Source organism: Mustela putorius, unplaced genomic scaffold, assembly GCF_011764305.1.
Source record: "Mustela putorius furo isolate JIRA1106 unplaced genomic scaffold, ASM1176430v1.1 tig00003898_pilon_pilon_pilon, whole genome shotgun sequence".
In the NCBI taxonomy this organism is placed as follows: Eukaryota; Metazoa; Chordata; class Mammalia; order Carnivora; family Mustelidae; genus Mustela; species Mustela putorius.
The window spans coordinates 8,121,070-8,147,860 of NW_025422047.1; the positions used below are offsets into that span (position 1 = coordinate 8,121,070).

General features: G+C 41.0%; 2 protein-coding genes across 2 annotated transcripts in view; one reads left to right on the top strand and one right to left on the bottom strand.

The window, feature by feature from the left end:
* Window positions 1-13,083, bottom strand: part of EXD1 (exonuclease 3'-5' domain containing 1) — a 33,003-nt gene extending 19,920 nt beyond the window's left edge. Inside the window, exons 1-5 of the mRNA XM_045067633.1 lie at window positions 12,983-13,083; window positions 11,605-11,789; window positions 5,932-6,000; window positions 2,804-2,861; window positions 2,048-2,169 (exon numbers count right to left, since the gene is read on the bottom strand). Of these exons, the coding sequence (XP_044923568.1) occupies window positions 2,048-2,169; window positions 2,804-2,861; window positions 5,932-6,000; window positions 11,605-11,737 (382 nt within the window). The 5' untranslated portion in view covers window positions 11,738-11,789; window positions 12,983-13,083. The remainder of the gene's footprint in view (window positions 1-2,047; window positions 2,170-2,803; window positions 2,862-5,931; window positions 6,001-11,604; window positions 11,790-12,982) is intronic.
* A 343-nt stretch (window positions 13,084-13,426) lies between these two features.
* Window positions 13,427-26,791, top strand: part of CHP1 (calcineurin like EF-hand protein 1) — a 47,156-nt gene continuing 33,791 nt past the window's right edge. Inside the window, exons 1-2 of the mRNA XM_004751128.3 lie at window positions 13,427-13,751; window positions 22,568-22,640. Coding sequence (XP_004751185.1) covers window positions 13,685-13,751; window positions 22,568-22,640 — 140 coding nt within the window. The 5' untranslated portion in view covers window positions 13,427-13,684. The remainder of the gene's footprint in view (window positions 13,752-22,567; window positions 22,641-26,791) is intronic.

The window sequence follows — 26,791 nt, forward strand, 5'->3', positions numbered from 1 at the left end:
CTGTAAAACTCTATCAGCTAACTCTTACTTTTGTTTCTCCATCTCAGACCTTTCTCCTCCTCTCTAGGCTGACATTCAAACTTCGGAGGACCTGAAGTCTTAATCATCTTCCCAAAACGTGTTCCCATGCCAGCTGAATTGCACTCCATACTTCAGGATACTCACACCCAAACCCCTGAAATCACCATGATTCTCCTCTTTTTTTTTTTTTAAGATTTTGTTTATTTATTTGACAGACAGAAATCACAAGTAGGCAGAGAGGCAGGAAGAGAGAGAGGGGGAAGCAGGCTCCACGCTGAGCAGAGAGCCTGATGTGGGTAATCCATCCCAAGACTCTGGGATCATGACCTAAGCCGAAGGCAGAGGCTTTAACCCACTGAGCCACCCAGGTGCCCCGATTCTCCTCTTTCACATGCACCTCTAATACACCAGTAGACTGGGCTGGCTACACCCCAACATATGTTCAGAAGTCCACCACTTTTTACCAACTGTACTGCTACCACTATGGTCCAAGCCACCATGTCAGCTCACCTTAAAATTATTTCAATAGCCCAATAGGTATTCATGCTTTTACCTTTCTCCTTCTCTCAGTATCCATACAGTATCTAGACTAACTTTGTTAAAACAGAAGTCAGTTAATGTTACCCTTCTGCTCAAAACTATCCAATAGGAAGTAGAAGGATTTTTTAAAATACCATTGATAACAGTATAAAATATGAAATACTTAAGGATAAACACAGCAAAATATGTTTAAGACTTATACACCAAGGGGCGCCTGGGTGGCTCAGTGGGTTAAGCCGCTGCCTTCAGCTCAGGTCATGATCTCAGAGTCCTGGGATCGAGTCCCGCGTCGGGCTCTCTGCTCAGCGGAGAGCCTGCTTCCCTCTCTCTCTCTCTCTGCCTGCCTCTCCATCTACTTGTGGTTTCTCTCTGTCAAATAAATAAATAAAATCTTTAAAAAAAAAAAAAGACTTATACACCAAGAACTGCAAAACACTGTTGAGAAATTAAAGATCTTGGGGCGCCTGGGTGGCTCAGTTGGTTGGGTGGCTGCCTTCGGCTTGGGTCATGGTCCTGGCATCCTGGGATCAAGTCCCCCATTGGGCTCCTTGCTCAGCAGGAAGCTTGCTTCTCCCTCTGCCTCTGCCTGCCACTCTGTCTGCCTGTGCTCACTCTCTCTGACAAATAAATAAATAAAATCTTTAAAAAAAAAAAAAAGAAAAGAAAAGAAATTAAAGATCTCATAGAGGGAAATACTGCATTAACAGATTAGAATACTCAATATTGTTAAGATGCCAACGTTCCCCAAACCAATCTATCGATTCATTGCAATCCCAGTAAAAATACAAGTGGGTTGTTTTTTTTTTTCAGAAATTGGCAACCTGATTCCAAAATTCATAGGGAAATGCAAAGAAAAAAGAATAACCAAAACAACACTGAAAAAGAACAAAGTTGGAGAACTAACACTACCAGATTTTAAAGTCTATCATTAATCAACAGTAAGCAAAAACAGTCTAAAAAAACCCAAAAGAAACAGTAAACAGTCTAGTATTGAACATCTACAATGACCTCCATGAAATGCCTATGTCATTTCCTCTCCAACTACCTCTTCTCTTTGCTCCATTTACACTGATTACACTGATCTAGCTGTTCCTTCAAGATCCGGGCATGTTCCTATCTCAGGGCCTTTATATTAATTCTTTTATCTGCCTAAAGAACATTTCCCCCACATATCCACACAGCTCAAGCCCTCATCTCCTATAGGCTTTGGCTCAAATGTCACCATTTTTGTGAGGCCTGTCCTGAACACCCTAACATTGTAAAACCACCCTCTTCACACACTTCTCTTCTATTTTTTTCCCCTTAGCATTTGGTGCTAGCATGCTGTATGTGATACTCCTTTATCTTATTTAGTGTCTATTTCTTGCACTGGAGCTCAGTGAGGGCAGAGACTGCACATATAGAACCTTAACTCAGAGTTATGCCAACTCCAAAGAGTTGTGGACCACAATAGAGACCCTAGACAAGTCAGAGCCCCAGTGCTCACCTGATGGGTTGAACTTGAGGTCACTCAGCAGAGAGGTGGTTGGCGGCTCAGAGGCAGGAGAAAGAGACTCACATATGTTCAGGTCTTCACCTTTATCCATCCTGGTTCTTTCTGTATTTAGACTATGCTTACAAAAAACAACACTCAGATTAAATTGTTCTTTGTTGCTGATGCTCACACTTACAAACTACTTACAAAAGTACAACACTCAGATGAAATTGTTCTTTGTTGCTGATGCTTACAAAAAACAACACTCAGATGAAATTGTTCTTTGTTGCTGATGCTCACACAGATTTTGCCACACATCAATGGTAAAGAAGCTAGACCTCCATTTCATAGAGGACCCACTCATCCACTGCTTTTTTTTTTAAGATTTTATTTATTTATTTGACAGACAGAAATCACAAGTAGGCAGAGAGGCAGGCAGAGAGAGAGAGAGGAGAAAGCAGGCTCCCCGCTGAGCAGAGAGCCTGATGCGGGGCTCGATCCCAGGACCCTGGGATCATGACCTGAGCCGAAGGCAGAGGCTTTAACCCACTGAGCCACCCAGGCAACCCTCATCCACTGCTTTTACACTGATTTGAAGATATCATCTAAAGATAGAAGAAAATATCCATCTATTTCTTCTACCTTCTATTACCTCAGACCATTTGAGAAATTGCATAGCTAATGAATTAGAGGTAAGCCTTTCTACCCTAATGTATGCATTTGAGTAAAATCATAATTAAGAAAATTATTCAAATTATTCCACCATACCTGACAGAAGATGCCTTTTCTCTCATCGCACCTTGTTCCACTTCATCCAGCAGTTCCACTGCAAAATAACCAAATGCCTTCCAACAAGAGTTTCCAATCTGAATGCAGTTAACCACTCCCCTCTCTCCCTCTACCACAGTCTGACTAGGTACTACACACACTAACTTGAAATGAAATGTTAGTCCATAGAGGCCTTCACTAGCCAACAATAAATAGAGCAGAAGAGCCTATCCAGAGTACTGAAGATGCCTAATACTATGTTCCTACACAGCTTCTCAGGTCTTTCAGCAGGATTAGAAAGATTTCTACATGTTCCAAAGCACCTTGCAGCCAAGCAGATTCATTCTAGAGAGAGATTTTCTTTCCTATTCATTCCCACCATACTGCATTTCCTTTACACCATGCACTGTTTGGGGGTTTCCTCTCAGATCCTTCCCAGATAGGTCTCTTTCACTCGCACAGGCTGGTGCGTTAACAGTTCTGTGACATGAGTTTTGCACAGTGGCAGCATGGTGGCCAATGATGTTTATCTGAGGCGCCATTATTGCAAATTGAAACAGTTCAGCGACATGAAAGGCAATAAAGTTAGACTAGAAATCCCCCCTAAATATGAAACATTCCACAGATTCTGAAGCCTAACAGGGCTGGGAATGGAGGACAATATTATCTATCATTAATTCTAAGATGTACATTTTAAACAGCTCTGAAATCAGATATGATTTACAATAAGTGCACATGACAGTTTACTTGCCAGTTACTTTTCCTTTCTTGTGATGTGAAAAGTAATAGTGTATTTTATAATTAATGGCATTTTAGACTGACTTAAAAATACTTAGGTAGTACTCAGAGAAGATCTACTCAGGGACCGTTATGTTTCAAAACATCTCTTTCCCCTGCACTATCAAGGTGTTGGGTCTGGGCAGAGAAAGTAAAAGTCACTAAAAATAAATTTTTAGTCAATTATTATTTGTCAATTATTATTCTTCATTTTATTTTTAATTTATTATTGTTTCAAGATTTTATTTAAAATTTTTTTATTTAAATTCCAGTTAGTATTATTCTTCATTTTAATAATTCTTATTCAAAGTGCTTTTCAGGGAGAGTGAAAAAATTCTCAATCCATGACTAACTGAACCACAGGGCAAAGAAGAAGGTTGTCCTTTGAACTAAAAATTATGAACAAAGGCCAAGTCTTGAGAATTTAGAAAGAGATGAAATCCATGTCTACAGTTCACCAGGCTTGTCAAACAGTTAGCCTTCTCTGAAGTTAGGGAGATGGTAGTAGTGATTCCTTTGCTTCTCTTTACAAACCCACCCACAGCCTAGCTCTGATCCAGTGCAAAGGCTGATTTTAAAAAGCAATAAGAATTCCACTATGTGGGTGCCAGGTTGGCTTAGTTGCTACAACATGGGACTCTGGATCTCGGGGCTGTGAGTTCAAGCCCCAGGTCAGACGTGGAGATTACTTACTTACTTTTTTTTTTTAAGGTTTTGTTTGCTTTATTATTTTTTTAAGATTTTATTTCTTTATTTGACAGAAAGAGATAGCTAGAGAGGGAACACAAGCAGGGGGAGTGGGAGGAAGAAGAAGGCTTCGCACTGAGCAGGGAGCCCATTGCAGGGCTAGATCCCAGGACCCTGGGTCATGACCAGAGCCGAAAGCAGACACTCAACAACTGAGCCACCCAGGTGCTTAAAATCTTTAAAAAACAAAACAAAACAAAAAAAAAAAAAAAACAAGTAGGAGTCATACTACTACCACCCTCACAGCTACTATGAAAAGGTATTCAAAGGGGTGCCTAGATGGCTCAGTTGGTTGAATGGCTGCCTTCAGCTCAGGTCATGATCCTGGAGTCCCACATCTGGCTCCAGCACTACCCACCCCATGGGGCTCCCTGCTCAGCAAGGAGTCTGCGCTTCTCCCTCTGACCTTCCCCCCCTCATGCTTTCTCTCTCTCAAATAAATGAATAAAATCCTAAAAAAAAAAAAAGAAAAGAAAAAGAAAAGGTGTTCAAGGGACAAAGAGTGTTTACAGTAGCATACTGTGAGAAAGAACCCTTAGATAGCTGTCTGGAACTGTCTGCCTTGAAATAAGTCTGGATTGGCAGTCATTAGTTTGATGAGAGTTTCATCACTCTGTCAATTTTACTTCTCTCACAAAATAATCTTTCAAGTAGCAGTGGTTTCTGGTCTACAAGGGTCCTTTCCTTTCCTCATATCTGCCCTATTGGTTAAGAAATGAACAGCTGTATAAGGTCCCAGATCTCCCGCTCTCCCCACTCCTGCCCCCAACACTGACCTTTACTCCTCCTTGGAGGGCTTTCTGCCTTTGAGTTCTTGAAAGTAAGAACAGTTCTTGCTTCCCTTTTCTTTTAACCTATTTGGCTTGTCTGAAGCACACTGACCAGAAGAGCTTCCATATCTACTCTTTCTGGCAAACAGCTGGACCTAATTCTGCTAAGTGGCTTTTGCTGGCCAAAATGAAGAACAGAGCTGCATCTTGCAATTCCAAAATCCAAAAATCTCTGAGAACTAAAAATCGTCTGGACCTCTTTTGGCAACAAAACCCAACTGACATCTATTTATAGTCCTACTTTATTTCATTTAGAGTAATTATCCTCACATTTCCCTGTAGAAATGTGTTTTATTACAGTGTTTCCCAGACCTGTTTGAGATGTTCTATAATATAAAGAGTAGATACTGTGTTACATTTCCTAAAAATCTGGATTTCTGAATTCTGACATTTGGCCCCCAGGGTTCAGATAAGGGACTGCGAATGTACTATGACTCCATAGTGTTAAAATCAATTGCTAAGCAAGACCACTCCTTGCTGTTCAGATTCTTAACTGCCCACTGGCTGACTCTTTAGTAATGAGCACCAGCAGTTCTCACACAGTAAAACCAAGATGATTAAAATTCCCTACCACCATTCTGCTCATAGTACCCATCAAAAAGGTAAGATAAAGGTCAATTCTCAAATATCCAGTCTTAAGAGCTCCTAAGAGCAATATTAAAGGCAACAACAAAAATACAACATATTTGTGCAAATACTGGAATGAGGCAGAGGAGTGAGTTTACTACTACTACAAATCCCAATATGCACATTCAGGGAACATGCAGTTCTCACCGTTCAGAATCTCATGCCCAAAAAACATCTTCACTCCTGGAACACTTCGACCAGTCTCCACATTCTTCACTGTTATAGAAAATGATTCATTCACTTAATAAAAAATAATATTTCCCCCAAATTATAAGAAAATATGCATCTCAAAAGTGCCATATCTAGGGGTGTTGGGGTGGCTCAGTCGGTTAAGTGTCCGACTCTTGGTTTCTGCTCAGGTCATGATCCTAGGGTCCTGGGATCAAGCCCTGTGTTGGGCTCTGCACTCAGTACAGAGTCTGCTTGATGATTCTCTCTCTTTCTCTTTCCTCTAGCTCTTGCTCCATTTACTGACCCTCTCTCTCTAAAATAAAGAAATCGGGGCGCCTGGGTGGCTCAGTGGTTTAGGCCTCTGCCTTCAGCTCAGGTCATGATCTGAGGGTCCTGGGATCAAGCCCCACATTGGGCTCTCTGCTCAGCGGGGAGCCTGCTTCCCTCTCTCTCTGCCTGCCTCTCTGCCTACTTGTGATCTCTGTCTATCAAATAAATAAATAAATAAAATCTTAAAAAAAAATAAAGAAATTATCTGAGTTTTATAAAAATTACCAAATGATTTTCCCCGAGAAATGAAGAGTCAATAATAAATTACAAAGCTATAGCCTTGAAACAAGTAGGATAAAGAACAGAGGGAACCTGAGAATGGTCCAAGAGGAATTTAAAGGGCAGTAGTAGTATGTTGAACTTAAACTTCTCCCAAGACTATTCTAAAGCCCTGAGGCTCAGGACTGTTTATTTATTATATTTCTATTGATTTTTACCTCACCTAATTCCAGATAAAATTTTAAGGCAGCTGACTACTTCTAGAGTCCACACCCTGTTTTATGCCATGCTACATGCTCAAAAATACTGTCAAGGACAATAATCCAAATCCTGGTCCCAATATAGGGCTCTTCTGCGAGTAGATAAGAGAGTTAGGAGAAGTTTAGATGTCGTATCTACAATATAATGTCATTGCTCTAGGTATAAGTGCTCCCAGCGGCTGCATATTTCCATATTGATCAGCGATCCAAAATAATTTTCACCCTCACTGTTTCACTGAAAATATTCTTACTAAGGTCAAAAATCAGAGATACCTGGGTGGCTCAGTTGGTTAAGTGGCTGCCTTTGGCTCAGGTCATGATCCCATCATCCTGGGATCGAGTCCCACATCAGGATCCTTGCTTGGCAGGGAGCCTGCTTCTCCCTCTGCCTCTGCCTGACATTCTGTCTGCCTGTGCTTACTCTCTCTCTCTCTCTGACAAATAAATAAATAAAATCTTTAATGAAAAATTACAACTGCCTATTTTTCTTTTCTTATTTCTTTTTAATGATTTTATTTGTTTGACAGAGAGAGAGAGCGCGCGTGCGCGTGTACAAGCAGGGGGAGCAGCAGGCAGAGGGACAAATAGGCTCCACACTGAAGAGGGAACCCAATGTGGAACTTGATCCCAGGACCCTGAGATCATGACCTGAGCTAAAGGTAGATGCTTAACCAACTAAGCCACCCAGCACCCCCCCCAACTGCCTATTATAAGTTATAGTCTTATCACCCTTGGCTCCCATGCATCATTTGACAGTACTGTTCTTTCCTTTCTTCTTTGGCTCATAGGATACTTCAAGTTTAGTTCTTTTCCTACTAATTTCCTAGAGCTACCAAACTGAGCACGGACTCAGAACTAGGCACCATGCTAATTATTTGCCTACATTTAATTCTCCAGTAACATAATGAGAGAGGCATTTCATTATCTCTGTTATGGAATAATCTGAGACTCAGAAAGGTTGAATAATTTGGCCAGGGTCACACTGCTAATTAAAGACAGAGTCAAGATTCAAACCCAGGTCTCGGGTATTTAATAGGCAACTCTGAACAATGTTATACTGTCTCCCTCATTTGCCCCTTCCCATCTCTTCAACTGTCTCCACCACCTCTAACATACTGACCTCCCCTATTTCTTTTCTTTCTTTTTTAATATAAGTAATCTCTACACCCAATGTGGGGCTCAAACTCATGACCCTGAGAAGAGTCACATGTTCTTTGGACTGAGCCAATCAGGATCCCCAACATCCAGATTATTTCTCTTAGCTCCACTCACATTTCCAACTAATACCAGACTTACTGTAAGATCCTCAAACTGAAATCATTATCTTCTCCCAGTAACCAACAAACTTCCTCTTCCCATTTCTATCAGTTAATAACAGTACTATATACCTATCTTCTTCTGAGTCATGATCTTCTGAGTCATAAATGTAGTGATGATTTTTCATTGCTATGTATTTATTTAAGATCATGTGTGTGGGGCTGGGGAGAGGCAGAGGGAGAGAGAAAGAATATTAAGCAGGCTCCACACTCAGTGTAGAACCCAACTCGGGGCTCAATCTTATGACCCTAAGGTCATGACTGGAGCCAAAATTAAAAGTTGGATGCTTAACTGACGGAACCACCCAGGCACACTTCTGTTGCTCTTTAATTATCTAATTGATTACTAGGTTACTTATCTTACCTCTTATGTATTCCTAAAGTCTGTCTTCTCTTTATCCATTCCTTGCTGAGCCTTAGTTCTGACCTTAGTTTCCTTGACTGTCAAAATAGTTCTATCTCTGCTCTTTGCCTCTAGTTTCTATTTCAGTCCTTCCTTCACATTGCTGTCATAGTAAAAATACTCCCTGCTTTGTCCAAATAGTACATAAAATTAGTAAACAAGTGTAAAGAAATATGTTCAACTTCTTTAGGAATATTTTTTTAAGCACACCAAGATGAAATATCACATTTTATCTATAAAACTAGCAAAAAATTTAGGAAAGATACACATCAGCATTAAAAACAACAACAACAACAATGTTAGGGGCATCTGGATGGCTCAATTGATTAAATATCTGCCCTCAGCTCAAGTCATGATCTCAGGGTCCTGGGATAGAGCTCCACCTCAGCTCTGCAGTGAGCATGGAGCCTGCTTAAGATTCTCTTTCCCTCTGCCCCTCCCCCACCCTCTCAACCTACTCACATGCACTTTCTCTTCCTAAAAAAAAGAAAAAAAATTAAAAACATAAAAAGTTTAGACATTAAATTGGCATTTCAAGTAACATGAGAAAATGCTTTTTATCATATTAAGCAAAATATATATATATATATATATATATACACCTAACTTATTATGTCAACTATATAAAATCTATGTAATTAAAGATCAGAGAGAAATATACCAAAATATTGCATTTAGACTGAATGCCTTGTTGAACAAACATGTGGCATATCTTGATTGTTCTCAACTCAATGCCTTTTATTCAGGCTAGCAATGTGGTGGTTCCTTGGACCACCATGGCATCTCTTTAAGGGGACTGACTCAGCTGGGGGGAGTACCCTTCTACCCCTCTTTCCTCTTCCTCCTATCTGTAACTTCTACAAGCTGTCACATGATCTTGAAGTTTGAAGCCATGAAGATGATAGAGCAGAAAGATGGATAATCCTGGATCTCTGCCAGCTCTGGGGTGATTCACAGCAACCCTGGAAGGCCTTCCTTCTTTTATATGAGAATAAACTCCTATTTTCTTTAAGCCATTGGCCATGAGTCTGTTTCCAGCAGTTAAGCATTGTTCCTAACTAACACAGCATTAAAAATTTCAGGCAACGAGTCTGAAAATGTAGATGCCTCCCATTTAAAAATCTTTCAAATTGTGGGGTGTCTTCGTGGCTCAGTCAGTAGACCAAGCAACTCTTGATCTCATGGTCAAGGTCTCAACTAGGCCTAGAGACTACTTAATAAAAAATATTTCAAATTCCTCCTCATTGTTCTCAGAAGTATCCAAATGCTACAATATATTAAGGCCTTCTGATCAGTCCCATACCTACTTCTCCAGCCTTAAGTCTCACCACACCTCCAGAAAGAAATTCACTTAGGTTTTCTGAATGAACCAAGTTTTCATGTCTCTACATTTTTCGTATATGTTGCTACTTCTACATAAAATTATGGTTCTCTTGAAGTGTCTTGGGGCGCCTGGGTGGCTCAGTCATTAAGCATCTGTCTGCCTTCTGCTTGGGTCATGATCCCAGGGTCCTGGGATTGAGCCCCACCTCAGGCTCCCTTCTCAGCAGGAAGCCTGCTTCTCCCTCTCCCTCTGCTGCTCCCCTGCTTGTGTTCCCTCTATCACTGTATCCCTCTCTGTCAAATAAATAAATAATATCTTTAAACAAACAAACAAAAAAAGAAATGTAAATTCTTAGGCCCCACCCAGGCCTTTAGAATCAGAAACTCTTGGAAGGTGGCCCAGCAATCTGTGTTTTTACAAGTGCCCAGGTAATTCTGATACACAGATAAAGTTTGAGAACCAGTGGCTTAAAACACTTTCCACTCTTTTCCCATCCAGTTAAAACTTACCTTTGGGATGCCATCCCCACTATCGTAACCCTACCACTCCCAGATCTAAATTAACTGAAACTTTGTATTTTCATAGCATCTCACGCATCTATCAGAGAGGATATCAAACTGCCTTATACCTTTCTACTTGTTTATCTGTCTCTTTACCAGACTAAGTTTTTTTTTTAAGGACAGGGACCATGTTATTCTTACCTATATCCCTGGTACCTATCACAGTGCCTGTGATACAAAACTACCAATAAATGATTACTGAATGAATTACTATTTCAAAAGTCTGATATAGTCCCATCCTGGTCCACAAAGGTCTATTTTAACTTATAATATGGCTTAACAATAACACTAATCTCTTAAATCCCATTTATACATTTCAATTATAAACCTGCAATTTATGCCAGGTAAACAACTACCCTAGAAAGTCAATATTCTAGCTGAATAAAAACTATATATTGTATCTCAAAGGTGAACACATGTAGGAACTAGGAAGGTGGTACACCCAAGGAAGCATGGAAATTCTAAGCTCCTTCCCACAGACCTTAACTTATGCATCTCTTCCACCTGGCTGTTCCTGAGTTGTGGCCCTTATAATGAACAGAACTGAAGCTGGGAGGTATAGAGGCTACCTTGAGACCATGAAAATAATACATTATTCCTGAAGTGGCAAAAACCACAAGACACCTGTTCCCTCCTGGCATCTTTGAGCCACTGCCCTAGCAGCCTACTGTGGACTTCCTTTTGCATGACAAAAATTAACACCTAGCTGTCTTTGTGAATTTTTCTGTTGAAGCCAAAAGTAATTCTATCCAGTAGAGCAGTTATTTTTAACTGCAATATGCATATAGTAAGAAATTTAAAAGAAGCACCCAATGAAAAACAATCTATACAATAAAAATTTCCACTATCATGTCAAAGTATAAAAATGGGGACAAGGGGTGCCTGGGTGGCTCAGTCGTTAAGCATCTGCCTTTGGCTCTGGTCATGATCTGGGGGCCCTGGAATCAAGTCCTGCAGAGGGAAACCTGCTTCTCTTTTCTCATTCCCCCTGCTTGCATTCCCTCTCTTGCTGTCTCTCTCTGTGTCAAATAAATAATCTTAAAAAAAAAAAAAAAAAAGTGGGGACAAGCCTGTAGATGCAGCTATGTTTACCATTAGAGAAAATAGCATTCTAATCTCTTAACCCTTCCCTAGAATAGGAATGCCTCCCTCTCAGTTGCTAATGAAGCCCCCAGAGTCCTCACCCAAACTTAACTAATTTCTTAAAGGCAGAAGATAATGACAAATAAAATGAGACCTTTCTTCAGGACAACAATCTTGTTAGGATCCACATGCTGGAGAACTCCCTCAAATACGCCAGAAACCAAAGTGAGTTTCACCCTTCTCCACAAAATCTGATTGAGGAAATGGTAGTCACTGCTAGGATCCATGCTATTCGATTCCAAAAGCAGTCTTCAGATATCTTCTTTAATTATCCAAACACTTGAAAATAAAAGAGATCTAGGATTTAAAAAATATTTTAGGGGAATGAGGTTCTTTTCCCTTTCCCCATACTTGGAAGGGACAAGAAAAAGAAAAATATGAGAGTAATTCAGTTTTGCACATCTTTTTAGATCAATTATGAGAAAAGGACTATTCCAAGCATCATCTCTATTTTATACATGGGAAACAAAGCTGTAAAACTTTAGGCACTGTAGGTTTGACTTCTTTGTCGACAGAATGGGGCAATACTACCATGCATACCTTAGTTAAATGGAACAAGCAGAACATTTTAGAGGCTTTTAAATAGCACATACATGTATCTTTTTATCACCAACCAAAAGAAGAAGAAGAAAGAAAGAAGGAAAGAAAAGAAAGAAATTCTGAAAGAACAAATGGAAGAAAACCAATGCTGGCAAAATGTCTGCCATAAGCGGCTCACCCAGAAACATCTAAGATTTAAATTCTTCTGGCCTCTTCTACATTAGTAATACATCCAGAATTTGACAGTTACCAATCAAAGCATAAGTGACCTAGAACTATCACAATTTATGCATGATCAATCAGGCTGCCATGTCAGTGCATTTGAAGGGAGACAACACTAGATCAGACGAGGGCAGCTTAATCATGAAAAGGACTCAGTGAGACTAGAACCTTGGCCTTATGCTAAGTCGTCAAACCCTTAGATAAAGCTTAAAAGTAGTTTAAGTACTAAATAACAGTGGTTAGAGTTTGGTTCTTCCCTATCTCAAACCAGTTATGCATAAAGCAACACTCAGAAGAGTGGGGAGGGGGTGAAAAGACGCTGAAGCCAGAGGAAAAGAAATGGTTCACGGAGATAGCTAAATTAGTTAACGGGTGGCTTAAACATTTACAAGAAAACAAAAATATCATAAAAATAAAATGGAAGATTCCTAATTTTTAAGACAAAATAAGAAACTCCAAATAAACGGCGGGCCATACGCTAGGAATTCAATCTTGTCCACCGTTAGTTAGGTTATTTTTTCCCCGAAGGAAGTTTGGGAAATCCTGTCCCAATTTCAGCCAAATGAAGCTCGACTTCTTACAGCTTGAACTAAAAAAGGAGGTACTGCTGTGAAGGAAGAACTCTCGGGGAGTTCCAAGCTGGCGTTGGCGGTTATCAAAGGACAGAGACCAGAAAAACAGGAGAAAAGTACACAGGACTGAAAACCCACACCGAAGAGCGGACGCCAGCCTGTCGGAACCAGAAGTCCCGGCTGTTTCCCAAGGAGCCAATCGGCGCGCGGCCCGGAGGTTGGCGGCCGAGCGCCCCCAGCGGCCGGGAGGAGAGAGGACCTCCAGGAAAAGGAGGAGGTGGAAATCCCAGCATGCAGTTCCCGAGAGACACACCCCAGCGTTGCCCCAGGAGACGTTTGGTCTATTTTTATAGTCTCTCTCTGCAATCCCTGCCACCTGTGGGTGGGATTTCCACTTTTAGAGTTCTGTAAGAAACAGATTGGCTATGCTGCCTGCCTCAGGTTAGCTCGCTGTAAAGCAGTGGGTCGATGGCGTTTCCCTTTTAATTGCGGTCGGTAGAGCCAAAGTGGCATTGCCCTTTTAAGGCCGGTGGCATCATGCTTCCGGGGGCGTGGTCCGTCCTTAGGAATACCCGGCCCTGCGCTGGGCTGATTCATTCGGGGGCTGGAGCTGCAAGCGCCGACGTCGGCTCCTGCGCCGGGAGCAGCCTCGCTCGTCATTGGCTGGTTCTGGGGGACCGCCCCCCCTTGCCACCCCTGGGTTCCCTCTCTGGTCCGCAGTAGAAACACTGCCCTCTTGGTTCTTGACCCCTGGGCCTTTCTCCCTTCCCTCCCTCCCTCCCTCCCGCTGCCGCCGTCGCTTCAGACGCCCCTGCTCCCGAAGGAGCTCCTGGTTCAGTGATGGGGTCTCGGGCTTCCACGTTACTGCGGGACGAAGAGCTCGAGGAGATCAAGAAGGAGACTGGCTGTGAGTTCGGTAGGGGGTGGGAAAGCGGCCGGGCCCGTGTGAGTGGCCTCAGAACCGACAGCGGCTTGTCGTTGAGGTCCGTTGTTGGGGTGCTCGGAGGTTGCCCGGTACTGAGCAGCCTCCAGCGCTGCAGCTTCGTGGCCGAGGGCTGGAGAACCTGTTCGTAGAAGCTGGGCTCTGGCCCTGTGGGGTTGTCCTTCCCCTCAAAGGCAGGAGTCGCGATCACCCTTAGAGCACAGGCATCGCTCTTTTTTCTTATCCCTGCTCATGAAAGTCCCCGAACTCCTTCCTTTTATCTTTCTTCTCGCCAACCTCGAATTCAGGAGTTCTGGATGGATCCTGTAGAAAACCCAATCCGTTCCTATGACGTTTCTGGACAAGCACTTAAAGTCACTGTCAACTGTGGGAAATCATAAATAAATTCTTTCCGCAACTGGAAAGATGAATCCAGAAAGCAAGATCCTATAGTAAGGCTTTGGAAGACGTGCCCTGGTGACAGCAGACCTTTAAACAATGAGGGGTCTGAGAGTATGAGATTCCATTCTGAACCTGTGGAGAGAAAAGCACGGATACTGTGACCACCAGTTTTTTACTTAGACTGAGGATGCTTACTGTCCTAATTTCAGATATATTGATTTCTACTATGCTGGTGTACTTTATGCAGTCGCTATAGAAATTGGATGTGCTCCAAAATCTCAGTGCGAGTTTGTACTAGGCACTGATGTTTTTTATAGTCCAGTCTCTTCCTCATTAAACCGAACATAGGGGAAACAGGGCTTGGGGAATTCAGAAGCTCGGTGTGACATAATCACAATTTTGTATAGCCCTTGATAATGCACACACTATTTTTTCAGCAATCCATTATGACTCTTGTATTTTATGTAAGTTATGTAACTGTCTGAGCTCTGTTTCTTCATGATAACCTGTCTTTAATGATGAGGTGTCCAGTAATTCAGTGATCCATATGCAGGTAATATTGAAGGGTGCTGAGGGAACTACATAATTTCACAGGCAGTGGTGTGGCCTGAGAGAAACTGAATGCTGTCCTGTGCTTTCGACAGATTTAGCTTTTAAAATCTTCAGTGTGGAAGAGATGTTATCTAGCCCCTACCCTTGGCAGATTGGTTTACTGCTTTTAGCATCCCCTAACAGATGGCCCATAGCCTCTCCATAAATACCTTTAGAGGTGATAAGCACACCACCTACTGATTTTGGATGAAAAACAGAAAGTAGTTAGCTGGTTATAATGTATAATACTTGTTTGGCTACTTGACCTTATGGTCATTTGATGACTCATTTTGACTCTTTAAGAGTAGAAATAAAGGCAGTTGGGAGTCAGCAATCATTTTATTAAATTCTGTGGTCATGACCTCTGACCACACTTATAAATATAAGAACTGCTTTAGGTCTAAGGTGACACCAGAGTTAAAGCATTCATACTTAAAATAGAAAGTCAAATCATGAAGTGCAAGCCACAGTGAGGATGAAAAAAAGCTATTTTTGCCTCAAGATGAGGGAGCACTAATCCCATTTGGGCATATTTACATTTGACAAAATGGAAAGACCCTGGACTCTATAGGACTGGAGTTATTTTACTGCGTGGCTTGTGGAGGAACAGAAGTACATACTCCTGGAAGAGCTGTTGCCCTAGTTGCCAAAAAGTGAATCAAATCTTTAAGGAGATTCTCAACCACAAGCAATGCAAACGGATGTTAAGCCAGAAAGCCTAATGAACAAGTAGTTATGGAATTTTTGCATTATCTGTGTGCTAGGTACTCAAAACAGATGGTGACAAAAGATGCCCATAGGAGTTAGGATTAGCATTACGACATAAGGTAGCTGAAATTGTGTGCCACGCACCTTCAGACTTCAGACTCAGAGTCTGTGGGCTGTCTTGGAGAGAGCAGGAGTTGGGCCCTGATCCAGGAATGAATGAATTAGATTTAGATAAATTAATTTAGGACATTTTAGGTGGCTTCCACGAGCATTCTACTCCAGCCTGCTACACAGCCATCCCTTGATCCTGTTAGTGTCCATCACCACAGTTGACTTTTAAAGTAGTAATTTTAACATGATAAAAAAGGTTTAGAAGACTAAAAACAGATACCGGAGGGGGAGGTGGAGAAGTGGGATTTGTCCAGTTTTCATCTGCTTCTTGTTCCATTAAGAGTTTAGGGAACTATCAGGGGTGCCTGAGTGGCTCACATGGTTGGCCATCTGCCTTGGGCTCAGGTCGTGATCTCCAGATCCTGGGATGGAGCCCCATGTCGGGCTCCTGGCTCAGCGGGGAGTCTGCTTCTCCCTCTCCATTTGCCTCTTCTCCAGCTCATGCTTTCCCTGTATCTCTCTGTATCAAATGAATAAATAAAATCTTAAAAAAGAGTTTAGGGAACTATCAATCAGAAACACTTCAAGTTAAGAACAAGTAATACGTCTTACTACTCCCTTTGCCAGTGAGAAAATGTGGCATAATTGAGAAAAACTGACTTTATATTCAATATGAAAGCTTTGCATTGGAATTGATTATATTTAAACATATTTTCTGTAAGTCTAAATTGAGTAGAATTCCTGCATGACTGGCTTAGCCAGTATTTGAAATTTGATCTCTCAAGTGTTTGGCCAACTAATTCTAGGTAAGAATTACCTGTAAGCCTCAGTTTTGTCATCTGTAAATGGGAATAATAATATTACCTACTTCATAGGATTCTTAAGAGGATTAAATGAGATAAATTATATAATCTACTTAGAATAGTGCCTGATATATAAGTATCAGGTAAGTATCAGCTATTATTTTGAATCATAGATAAGAGTCATCTTTTTGGGAAAATATTTGTATGAACTAGTTATAAAACTATGTCTAGGGCTATATAAGTGGAGAGGTGACAGCATTTTATGCTTTTCCTATTTTCAGGGAGCATTGGACTAGAAATCAAGTTGTTTTCCCAATTCTACAGAAATAAAACTTTTTAAAGGAATCGACATCTTTTTTTTTTTTTTTAAGATTTTATTTATTTATTTGGCAGACAGAGATCACAAGTAGGCAGAGAGGCAGGCAGAGAGAGGAGGAAGCAGGCTCCCTGCAGAGCAGAAAGCCAGATGCGGGGCTCGATCCCAGGACTCCCGGGATCATGACCTGAGCTGAGGGCAGAGGCTCAACCCACTGAGCCACCCAGGCGCCCCAGGAATCGACATCTTAATGTTTATAACAGTTTAAAAAAAAAAACATTGTCTAAAGAAAATTAAAACATTTTTCATTAAAAAAAATTTTTTTTGAGAGAGAGATTGGCAGTGTGGGCCAGGGAGGGGCAGATGGAGAGAGAGAGAGAATCTTGAGCCAGCTCCATGCCCAGCTCAGAGCCTAGTGCAGGGCTCGATCTCACAACCCTGGGATCATGACCTGAGCTGAGGATCAAGAGTCCTATGCTTTACCACTGGAGGCACCCAGGCATCCCTTAAAACATTTTGTGTTGGCATAAACATTTGCTATATTGTCTTTGTCCTATTACCTTCTTTCACACATAAGCATTTTCATATACTAAAGCCCAGCTGAATAAAAGTTACCATTGGGGGGAAATCACAACGGTCTTGGGAGTTTCTATAATCTCTACTCTTAGTTCACTTAACTGTAGCAGTAAACTGGCTGTGAATTACTTAAAACCATTTTTTTTTAAATAGTCATTTAATCTGTGAGAAACAATTCAAGCTAGTGGAGTAATAATAAATGCCCATTAATTTAATTTAATTATTATTTTTTACATTCATTTACTTTTAGTCTCTAGTTCTGGTGTGTGTCATGTGGTATGGGGGTGGTGTTAAACAGATTTAGGAAGTAAGTTTTATAGGCTGGTGAGGTTTTGTTTGAGAAGGTATAGTGATGATAGAATAGTGGGTTTTTTTCTTTGGTTTCAACAAAGAACACAAGCCTGGCAAAGGCAATTGCTTGAGAATAAAATATCTCAAAATGCAAGAACCCCTTCACCTGCCAAGCCATGTTGCCTGAAGGTGCTATCTTCTGGCATAGGAAATCACATATAACTAACACCTTTAGCTGGTTTGGGGTTAAGGGATTTTGTAAAGCTATGTACTTTTCCTCCCAACTTCTATGAAAGATTTAAAATGCACAAAAAAGTTAAAGTAGTGTAATATCCATATACTTTTCACCTCAATTCAGCAGTTAACGTCTTGCTTTATCTACATATAGATAAATATATATAGCTTTAGCTGTGTATTTGCTTTATCTATTTATATGTGTATATCTATTTATCTTTTGGTGAACCATTTAAAAGGCAGGTGACAGAACACTTTGCCTATAAGTATTTCTGCATGTATCTCCTGAGAATAAGGGTTTTATTTCCCTACTTAACCTCAGTACTCTATCACACCTATGAAAATTGACAGTAATTTAAAAGTATTATCTACCATTTAGTCCATATTCAAATTTCCCCTATTAGAACAAGGTGGTTTGTTGTTGTTGCTTTAGTATCTTTTAAGTCTCTTAATCTATAGGTTCCCTTAGAGAGTAGGCCAGCTCTTGAAGCCGGCTGTCAAGGGAAACTGAAAGTGTTGGAGTGTGGAATGGTTGGGATTCAGGCTTCAACTTCTCAATCTTTTATCTGGAGTTACCTTTGGCTGTACTAGTATGTTTTACCTAGGTTATCAGTCTGTTCTGTGTTAAGATTTAAGATAATGGTAAGGGGAAAATAACTTCTCTCTTACTCCCTTTTCATTTTATTCTTCCCTTTGTCATTCCTACCAAGTCCTTGGTACTTCTCTGAAATGCCTTTGTCGGGGCGCCTGGGTGGCTCAGTGGTTTGGGCTGCTGCCTTCGGCTCAGGTCATGATCTCAGGGTCCTGGGATGGAGCCCTGCATCGGGCTCTCTGCTCCGCAGGAAGCCTGCTTCTCTCTCTCTCTCTCTCTCTCTGCCTGCCTCTCTGCCTACTTGTGATCTCTGTCTGTCAAATAAATAAATAAAATCTTTAAAAGAAAAAAAAAGAAATGCCTTTGTCCTCTGAGCATGAGGCCTCATGATAGAGAGTTCTGTAGTCTGATTGGCAGAGTCTTTCAAGTAATCTTCCAACAGTATAAAATAATTATTTGCCCATTAGTGGAGAAAAATATAGCTTCATTCAATACTTGACCAGGTCCACACCCTTTTTGGAGAGGTCAACTCCAGAGACTTCCTTTCGGTTACCAAGAATTGGTGCAGGTTTGGGGCACCGATCCTGTTAGCCTAGTGCCTTCTGGTGAGACTAGTTTACTGGAAACCTTCTGGCCTTCTCTTGTGGCAGTTCCAATATCTTTCTGCACTTTGAAGTTGCTGTGAGCTCTGCACCTTGGAGATTGCTTTATATTCTTGTCATGGTGGATTTGGCACCTAAATTGAAGCTTGCTTTCCTCTTCCTCCTCCTCCTTTCTCCTCGTTCTTCTTAATAAACATTAGTTCTGGGGATGCCTGGGTGGCTTAGTTGATTAAGTGGCTGCCTTCAGCTCAGGTCATTATCCCAGGGTCTTGGGATCGAGTTCCACCTTGGGCTCAGCAGGGAAGTCTGTGTCTCCCTCTCCATCTGCCTCTGCTCATGTTTTCTCTCATTCTCTCTCTCCCTCTCTCTCTCAAATTAAATAAATAAGTAAAATCTTTAAAAAAGAATAAATTCTGAAGTTTAGGACATAGATTGAGATTTAACCATATCGAGTTATATTAAAAGTTGACATTTGGTTGTACATTTCTCTACTGTTTCCATATAGCCCCCTTCTGCCTAGAAGATAGCAGGCTTATGGTTCATGAAAATTTGTGAAGCATTCCATGTGGTTTCCAAAAGATTAATTTATTTATTTGAGAGACAGAGAGGGGGAGTGTGCATGAGCATGGGGGGTGGGTGTGCAGAGGGAGAGAATCTTCAAGCAGATGCCCCGCCCCCCAGTTTGGAGTCTGATGCTGGGCTCTGTCCCATAACCCATGAGGTGATGACCTGAGCTAAAACCAGGAGACTCTTAATGGATTTAGCCACCCAAGTTCCCCAAGCATTCCATATTTTTAAGGATATCAGGCATAAGCTGATCTTTTTTCTGAAATATGGGATATAATACCATACCAGTATTTGGTAAGGGACTTTTTAGAATCATACTTTAAGGTGTTCTTTGAGATAATCTATTAGAAAGATGTCTGACGGCTCATTTGTTAGTTGAAGGGGGTTGGACTAGACGACAAAATTCCTGCCAGTTTCAAGATTGTATCAGTAGCTATACATACATAAATATATATAGAATTTCTTGAAGGATTCACAAAAAACTGGTAATAGTGTTTGCTTCTGGCAAGGGAAACTGGGGAACTTGGTTGTTAGGGAGACTTTTCATTGTGTACGCTTTTGTACTATCTGTGTTTTTACAATGTGTGTGGATTATTTTCTCAAATTGCAAACAAGGGGTGCCTGGCTGTCTTAGTCCATAGAGCATGCAACTCTTGCAGGGTTGTGAATTTGAGTCCCATGTTGGGTGTAGAGATTCCTTAAAAATAAAATATTTTTGAAAAACAACCTAGTATAAAAAGAAATACAATTTAATGTTTTCCTGTTAAAAGGAAAGTAATCTGAAGTATGTAATAGTCTAGGTACTAAAAACTGACCCAGTGGACTAAATATTCTGCAGTTATTAAGAAGGACTCCAAAGCAACACAGAAAAATTATGAGTGAATGAATGAGAAGGTATTCCAACTATGGAAAGTGTCCAAGTGGGTCGTATTGAATGGTTATATACATTTCTTTGTATAAGAAATGAAAAACAGTAGTGTTGAGATTGTGAACAAGTTTTGTTCTTTCAGAAAATCTTTTGGAAAAGTTAGTCATTCTTTAACTGACTTATTTTTGTTAAACTAAAGGGACCTTCAGTTCTAGAGCATCCTTTGAGGCCAGAGGCCAGAGCCAGGGTAAACAGGTCAGGTTCCTGAAGAAAATGGCTGTAGCTGCCAGAGAGGAGAGAGGTGAAGATTAATTAATGCAACAGTGAAACTGTACCCAGGCTCACAATGTGAGGATGGTGATGCGAATGGTTAACCTGGAGTGTTTACCCTGTACCAGACGCTCTGCCAAGTGCTTTCCTCTCCTGGCCTCACAGAGTTCTCTCCGCAGCCCTTTTCGTTCACCCCTCACTGAGTAGGTAGGCGGTGGTGCCATGAATGGGATCAGTCTGTTACCTGACCCCCACCAGAGAGCACGGGTTGGCAATGGGTCCCCAGCTACCTCCTCCGTGCCTGGCACCTGCAGGCTCTGGGCTGGTGTTGTGCTGGCTGGGACTGATTCTTCTCTGCGCTCTTTGGAGAGCTAGTACCCACAGCCCAGCTTGGGGTGAAATCTGATGCTGAAGAATTCACTGCTGCCTCTAGCGTGCCTTCTCATCCTAGCTCCAGGCCATTCACTTCCTGCTTCTCCCGCTGTGCCCCGGTTTACTTTGTCCCATTGTTCCTAAAAGTGCAAGTAGATTTTGTTGAGCTGAGGGAGGAGGGCTACTGTCAGCCTGCCTTCAGCCATCCCTTTTAAACCCCTGAAGGTACAGCCTAGGACAAAGTCCACACTTACCACACCCTTTTTGGTTCCTGTCTTTTCCCCTTTGATAACTGTCCTTTTTCTCCCTCCTACTTCCCATCAGCCAGGAAACTAAACTACTGCCCAGAAATTTCTTTATGCATTTTCAAATTCTTACTGTGTACCTGCCTGTTATTACTTCATTTTAATTGCCAGCTTATGCTTGAGTTAAAAAAATTAGCAACTGGGTTGCTCAGTTGTTAAACCTCTACCTTCCGCCCACGTCGTGATTGTGCGGTTCTGGGATCAGAGACCCGCATCAGGCTTCCTGCTCAGCGGGGAGCCCCCTTCTCCCTCTCCCACTCTGCTTGTGTTCTCTCTCTTGCTCTGTCAAATAAATAAATAAATAATCTTTAAAAATTAAAAAAAAAATAGGAGGAAAATAGCTTCCTTGTAGATATTATCTCTTGATAACCTGATCTTTTACAAATTGCCTAATTTGCTTCTGGGTTAGGGAGCTCAGTGGAGCTCCTGCAGTCACAGAAAAGAAGCTGACCTGACCCTGTGATCTTTTACTTAAATGTCAGTTCTGAGGGAAGAGAAAAGCCACTAAAGCTTGGTGCAGGAGCAAACCAGATTTCCACTGAATCACCCAGGTGTTCACAAACCAGATTTTATAAAAACAGAATCTGTCCCAGGGCACCTGGCTGGCTCAGTTGATGGAGCTTGGGACTTTCTAAGTTCAAGCCCCACGATGGGTATAGAGATTACTTAAAAATAAAATCTTTAAAAAATAAAATAAAAATTGAATCTGCCCCAGTCTTTAAGTACAAGTTAACCAACCTGGCATTGCCAGCCTGAAACCTCAAACTGATTAATAGGTATGTGTTTTTAATCAGAGCATACAGTTAATAGCCTCTAAGTCATGTGAAAAGGTGTAAAGAGTAAAAAGGTTAAAGTTTCACAATTTCCTTTTAAACTAAATTTGGCTTTGTTTTGCTAAATCTTAACCACTTGACATTTAGTGTATAGCCCTGATGAAGCCCAGACTTCATCCCCGAGAGTCCATTTTGATTGCTCTTAATTTACTTATTTTCTAACTCCTTTCGTTAGCTTTTAAAATTTATGTTTTGACACTCTAGAAATGAGTGAGAGTTGAGACAACTCCCCATTTTACTCTCTTTGAAGTGTATGGTGGGCTGGGACCAGAAAGGCAGTTGACTTCTGAAGGGCCAGACTCAAGTTCATTTCAAGTAGAGGGTGACTTTGCCAACTGGGACTAATTTTGTGCTCTTCAGTTTCCCACAGTCAGATCACCCGCCTCTACAGCCGATTCACCAGCCTGGACAAAGGAGAAAACGGGACTCTCAGGTAGGCAGTTGCCGTCTTTATTTTTTGGGCAGTATCTGAACAGGCGCCTTTATCCCCAGGGCACAGGTGATAGGCATCTAGAGTGCAAAGGGCAGGGACCAGTTCTTCACTGTCTTCGAGAGAGTCATGCATTCTCCAGGGAGTTAAATAAGCAGAAGAATGGCATTACATTGGTCACCAGGTGCTTTGTGCCTTACTCTTAACTCCTCTTAGTTTGGGTGGCCATTGTTCTGGTCCTAGGAACGTCCTTTTAAGATTTTTCAGCTTTCTGGGGCGCCTGGGTGGCTCAGTGGGTTAAAGCCTCTGCCTTTGGCTCAGGTCATGATCTAAGAGTCCTGGGATCGAGCCCCACATTGGGCTCTCTGCTCAGCAGGGAGCCTGCTTCCTCCTCTCTCTCTGCCTGCTTCTCTGCCTACTTGTAATCTCTGTCTGTCAAATAAATAAATAAAATCTTTAAAAAAAATTAAAAAAAAAAAAAGATTTTTCAGCTTTCTCTGCTTGAGTTTTCCCATGGCCCCTTCCCAGACATGTTAGCCTTCAGGAAGTCGATCCAGGGCAGTCCAAGGTAGTCCAGATTGTTTTGCCCTCTCATTTCCCAACCAGCCCCATAACCCTAAGGTGCACCACTTTGTATATGTAAATGTTAGATAAGATGTTCAATGGTTTAGTCTAGAGCAGTGGTTCTCAATTGACGGCTCTTTTGCTCCTAGGCAACAAAATATCTAGAGACGTTTTCAGTTCTCAGGATTGGGGCGTAACGTTGATGTCTGGTGTGTGGTGGTCAGGAATGCGGCTAAATGTGCTATAATAGACAGGATAGGCGCGCTCCCCCCCAACAAAGAATTTATTCTTCCCTAAATATCCAACATGCCAACATTGAGAATCTCTGCTCTAGAGTTAATTATATGATTTCAGAATAATGGGATTTTGTACCATTTTGAATTTGGAATTGTCTTACCATTGTCCAATTAAATATCTCCTTACTGTCACCTCCCACCCTAACTCTCAGTGGCAAGCTCAGCTTTAACTAAGTAATAGAGAACGAAGCTGTCAGCTTTTCTAGTGGCTGGCAGGAAGCAAGAAGTGGTCTAGGGGGAGCCTGGGTGGCTCAGTGGGTTAAGCCGCTGCCTTCGGCTCAGGTCATGATCTCAGGGTCCTGGGATCGAGTCCCGCATCGGGCTCTCTGCTCAGCGGGGAGCCTGCTTCCTCCTCTCTCTCTCTGCCTGCCTCTCTGCCTACTTGTAATCTCTCTCTGCCAAATAAATAAATAAATATTTAAAAAAAAAAAAAAAAAGAAGTGGTCTAGGAATTCTTTGAAGGCTTCTAGCACAGTAGTGGAATATGGTCTAAAGGGGGAAGGAGTATAGTTGCTAAGCCTTTGTGCATGATCCGCAGGCAGAGTAGCTAGAGAATGCTGGTAAATCCATAGGGCCATGTTTGTGCAGGGCAAAATCTGCTCTCACTAGAAGCTGGGATGGACTCAAACCATGCTATGTAGTCATTAACGTCAACAACTGGAATACCTACCATGTGCAAAGACCACACTGGGTGCTTTCTCTTCTTTTTTATATTGAGACAAATACATATAATATAAAATTTACCATTTTAAAATATACAATTCATTGACATTAAGTGCATTCACAATGTTGTATAACCATCACTGCTGTCTAGTTACAGAACATCTTCATGTCCCCAGATGGAAATCTTGTACCCAGTAAGCAGTCATTTCCTATTTCAGGGGCAGGGACAACCACTAATCTACTTTATTCTCTCTCTGGGCATTTCATATAAATGGAATCATATAGTAGGTGGCCTTCTGTGACTGTCTTCTTTCGTTTAACATGGTGTTTTCAAGGTTCTTCAACAATATAGCATATACCAGTACCTCATTCCTTTTTATGGCTGAATAATATTCCATTATATGCATATACCATGTTTTGTTTATCCGCTGATAAGTTGATGGGCACTTGGAACATTTTTGTGTGGACATATGTTTTAATTCTCGTTGAACTTATACTTAGGAGTAATATTGTGTGTCCTATGGTAATTTTATGCTTAATTTATTGAAGAACACCAAATTGTTTTCCACAGAGGCTGCACTGTTTTACATTCCTACCTGCGATATATTGAGAGTTCATACTTCTCCACATTCTCACCAACACTGACTGTCTTTTGATACTAACTATACTGATGGGTGTGAATGATAATATCATTGTGGTTTTGATTAGCAGTTCCCTGCTGGCTCTTGATACTGAGCATCTTTTCATGCTTGATCATTTGTATATCTTCTTCAGAGAAATGCCTGTTTGAGTCCTTTGCCTATTTTCTAATTGGTTTGTCTTTTTGTTGAGCTGTAAGAGTTCTTCCTATATTCCAGATATTAGATCCTAGTGAAGTACATGATTTGCAAATGTTTTCTCCTGTGCATAGTCTTTTCACTCTCTTTGTGGTTTTCTTTGAAGCACAAAAGTTTTAAATTTCGATGAAGTATAATTTATCTAATTTCTTTTTTGGGCTGTATGCTTTTGGTGTCATATCTAAGAAACCATTGCCAAATCCAAGGTCATGAAGATTTACCCCCAATGTTTTCTTCTAAGAATTGTATAGTTTTAGCTCTTCTATTTAGGTCTTTGACTCATTTTGAGTTATTTTGTGTGTATATACATGTACTACATATATGGTGTTAGATTAAAGTCAAATTTTATATATGTACTATATATGTACTTTAATATGCATACTCTAAATGTACTATATATATATATACATATATACATATACATATATATACATGTATTATATATGTATATGTATACATGTATATGTATACATATATATTATATATATATGTGTTGTATATGTATATGTACACAGTATGCAGTTAAAGTCAAACTTTTTTTTTTTTTCACTTGGATATCTACCTATCCCAGTACCATTTTTGAAGAGACTCTGTAGATTTGCACTAGAAAAAATAAATCAGGGGTGTAGGGTGACTCATTAGGTTTAATGACCGACTCTTAATTTTGGCTCAGGTCATGAGATGAAGCCCTGCCTCTGGCTCCTGGCTCAGCTTGGAGTCTGCTTGTCCCTCCCCCTCCGCTTCTCCCTCCACTTGCACCTGCTTTCTCTCTCAAATAAATAAAATCTTTTTAAAAAGAAAAGAAAAATCATACTAGAAATCTTATTTTTTAAGGTTTTATTTTTAACTAATCTCTATACCCATTGTGGGGCTCAAACTCACAACCCTGACATCAAGAGTCCCTTACTCTCTAGCCTCCGCGAGCCAGGTGCCCAGAAATCTTTTTTTTTCCCTTTCAGTTCTAATACTTGAATAATTTATTTGAGTTTGGGGTTACATCTTCCTCATAAATTCAGATTTAATCACTGAGTAAAGATACAGAATTCACATTCATTTTGAGTCCTTTTCTTTGTGGAAACAGTGCTGTGTAAGTCGTGTGTGTGTGTGTGTGTGTGTCACTTTCATTATTTGCTGAAAAATTGGAAAGACTCTTATAAAAGGAGCTGTCTCTTAGAAAGGATGAAAACTTTGTAGGTGTCAGCTGGTATTTACTTGTTGATTAAAATGTAGCTAAGATTTGGGACACCTGGATGGCTCAGTGGGTTGAACCTCTGCCTTTGGCTCAGGTCATGATCTCAGGATCCTAGGATCGAGCCTCGAGTCGGGCTGTCTGCTCAGTGGGGAGCCTGCTTCCTCCTCTCTCTCTCTCTCTCTCTCTCTCATTCTGCCTGCCTCTCCACCTACTTGAGATTGAAATAAATAATATCTTTAAAAAAATATATAGCTAAGATTTGCTCAGTACCTAAAACACTCTCATACTTCATGGAAAGCCAGTGGGCTAATTGACTCATTTGATAGGTATTTATTGACTATCTGTGATGTGCTAGGCACCGTTCTCAGCACTTGTTTCTACACATTCTTGGGGATGAGGTGGTGGAAAGTGATGAGATAATTTTTTATTTCATAGCTACCTGGATCTAACTGATGTTTCCATACTCAGCTTTACAAAGCACTAGGTCCTAAATGTGTGCTTTGATCTCCAAGTGGTGTGGATTCAAACACGAGGGAAGCCCCAGGCCACCTTGAGAACAAGAAGAAATTATCCCATTGTACTACACAGTAAACAATGAGCATG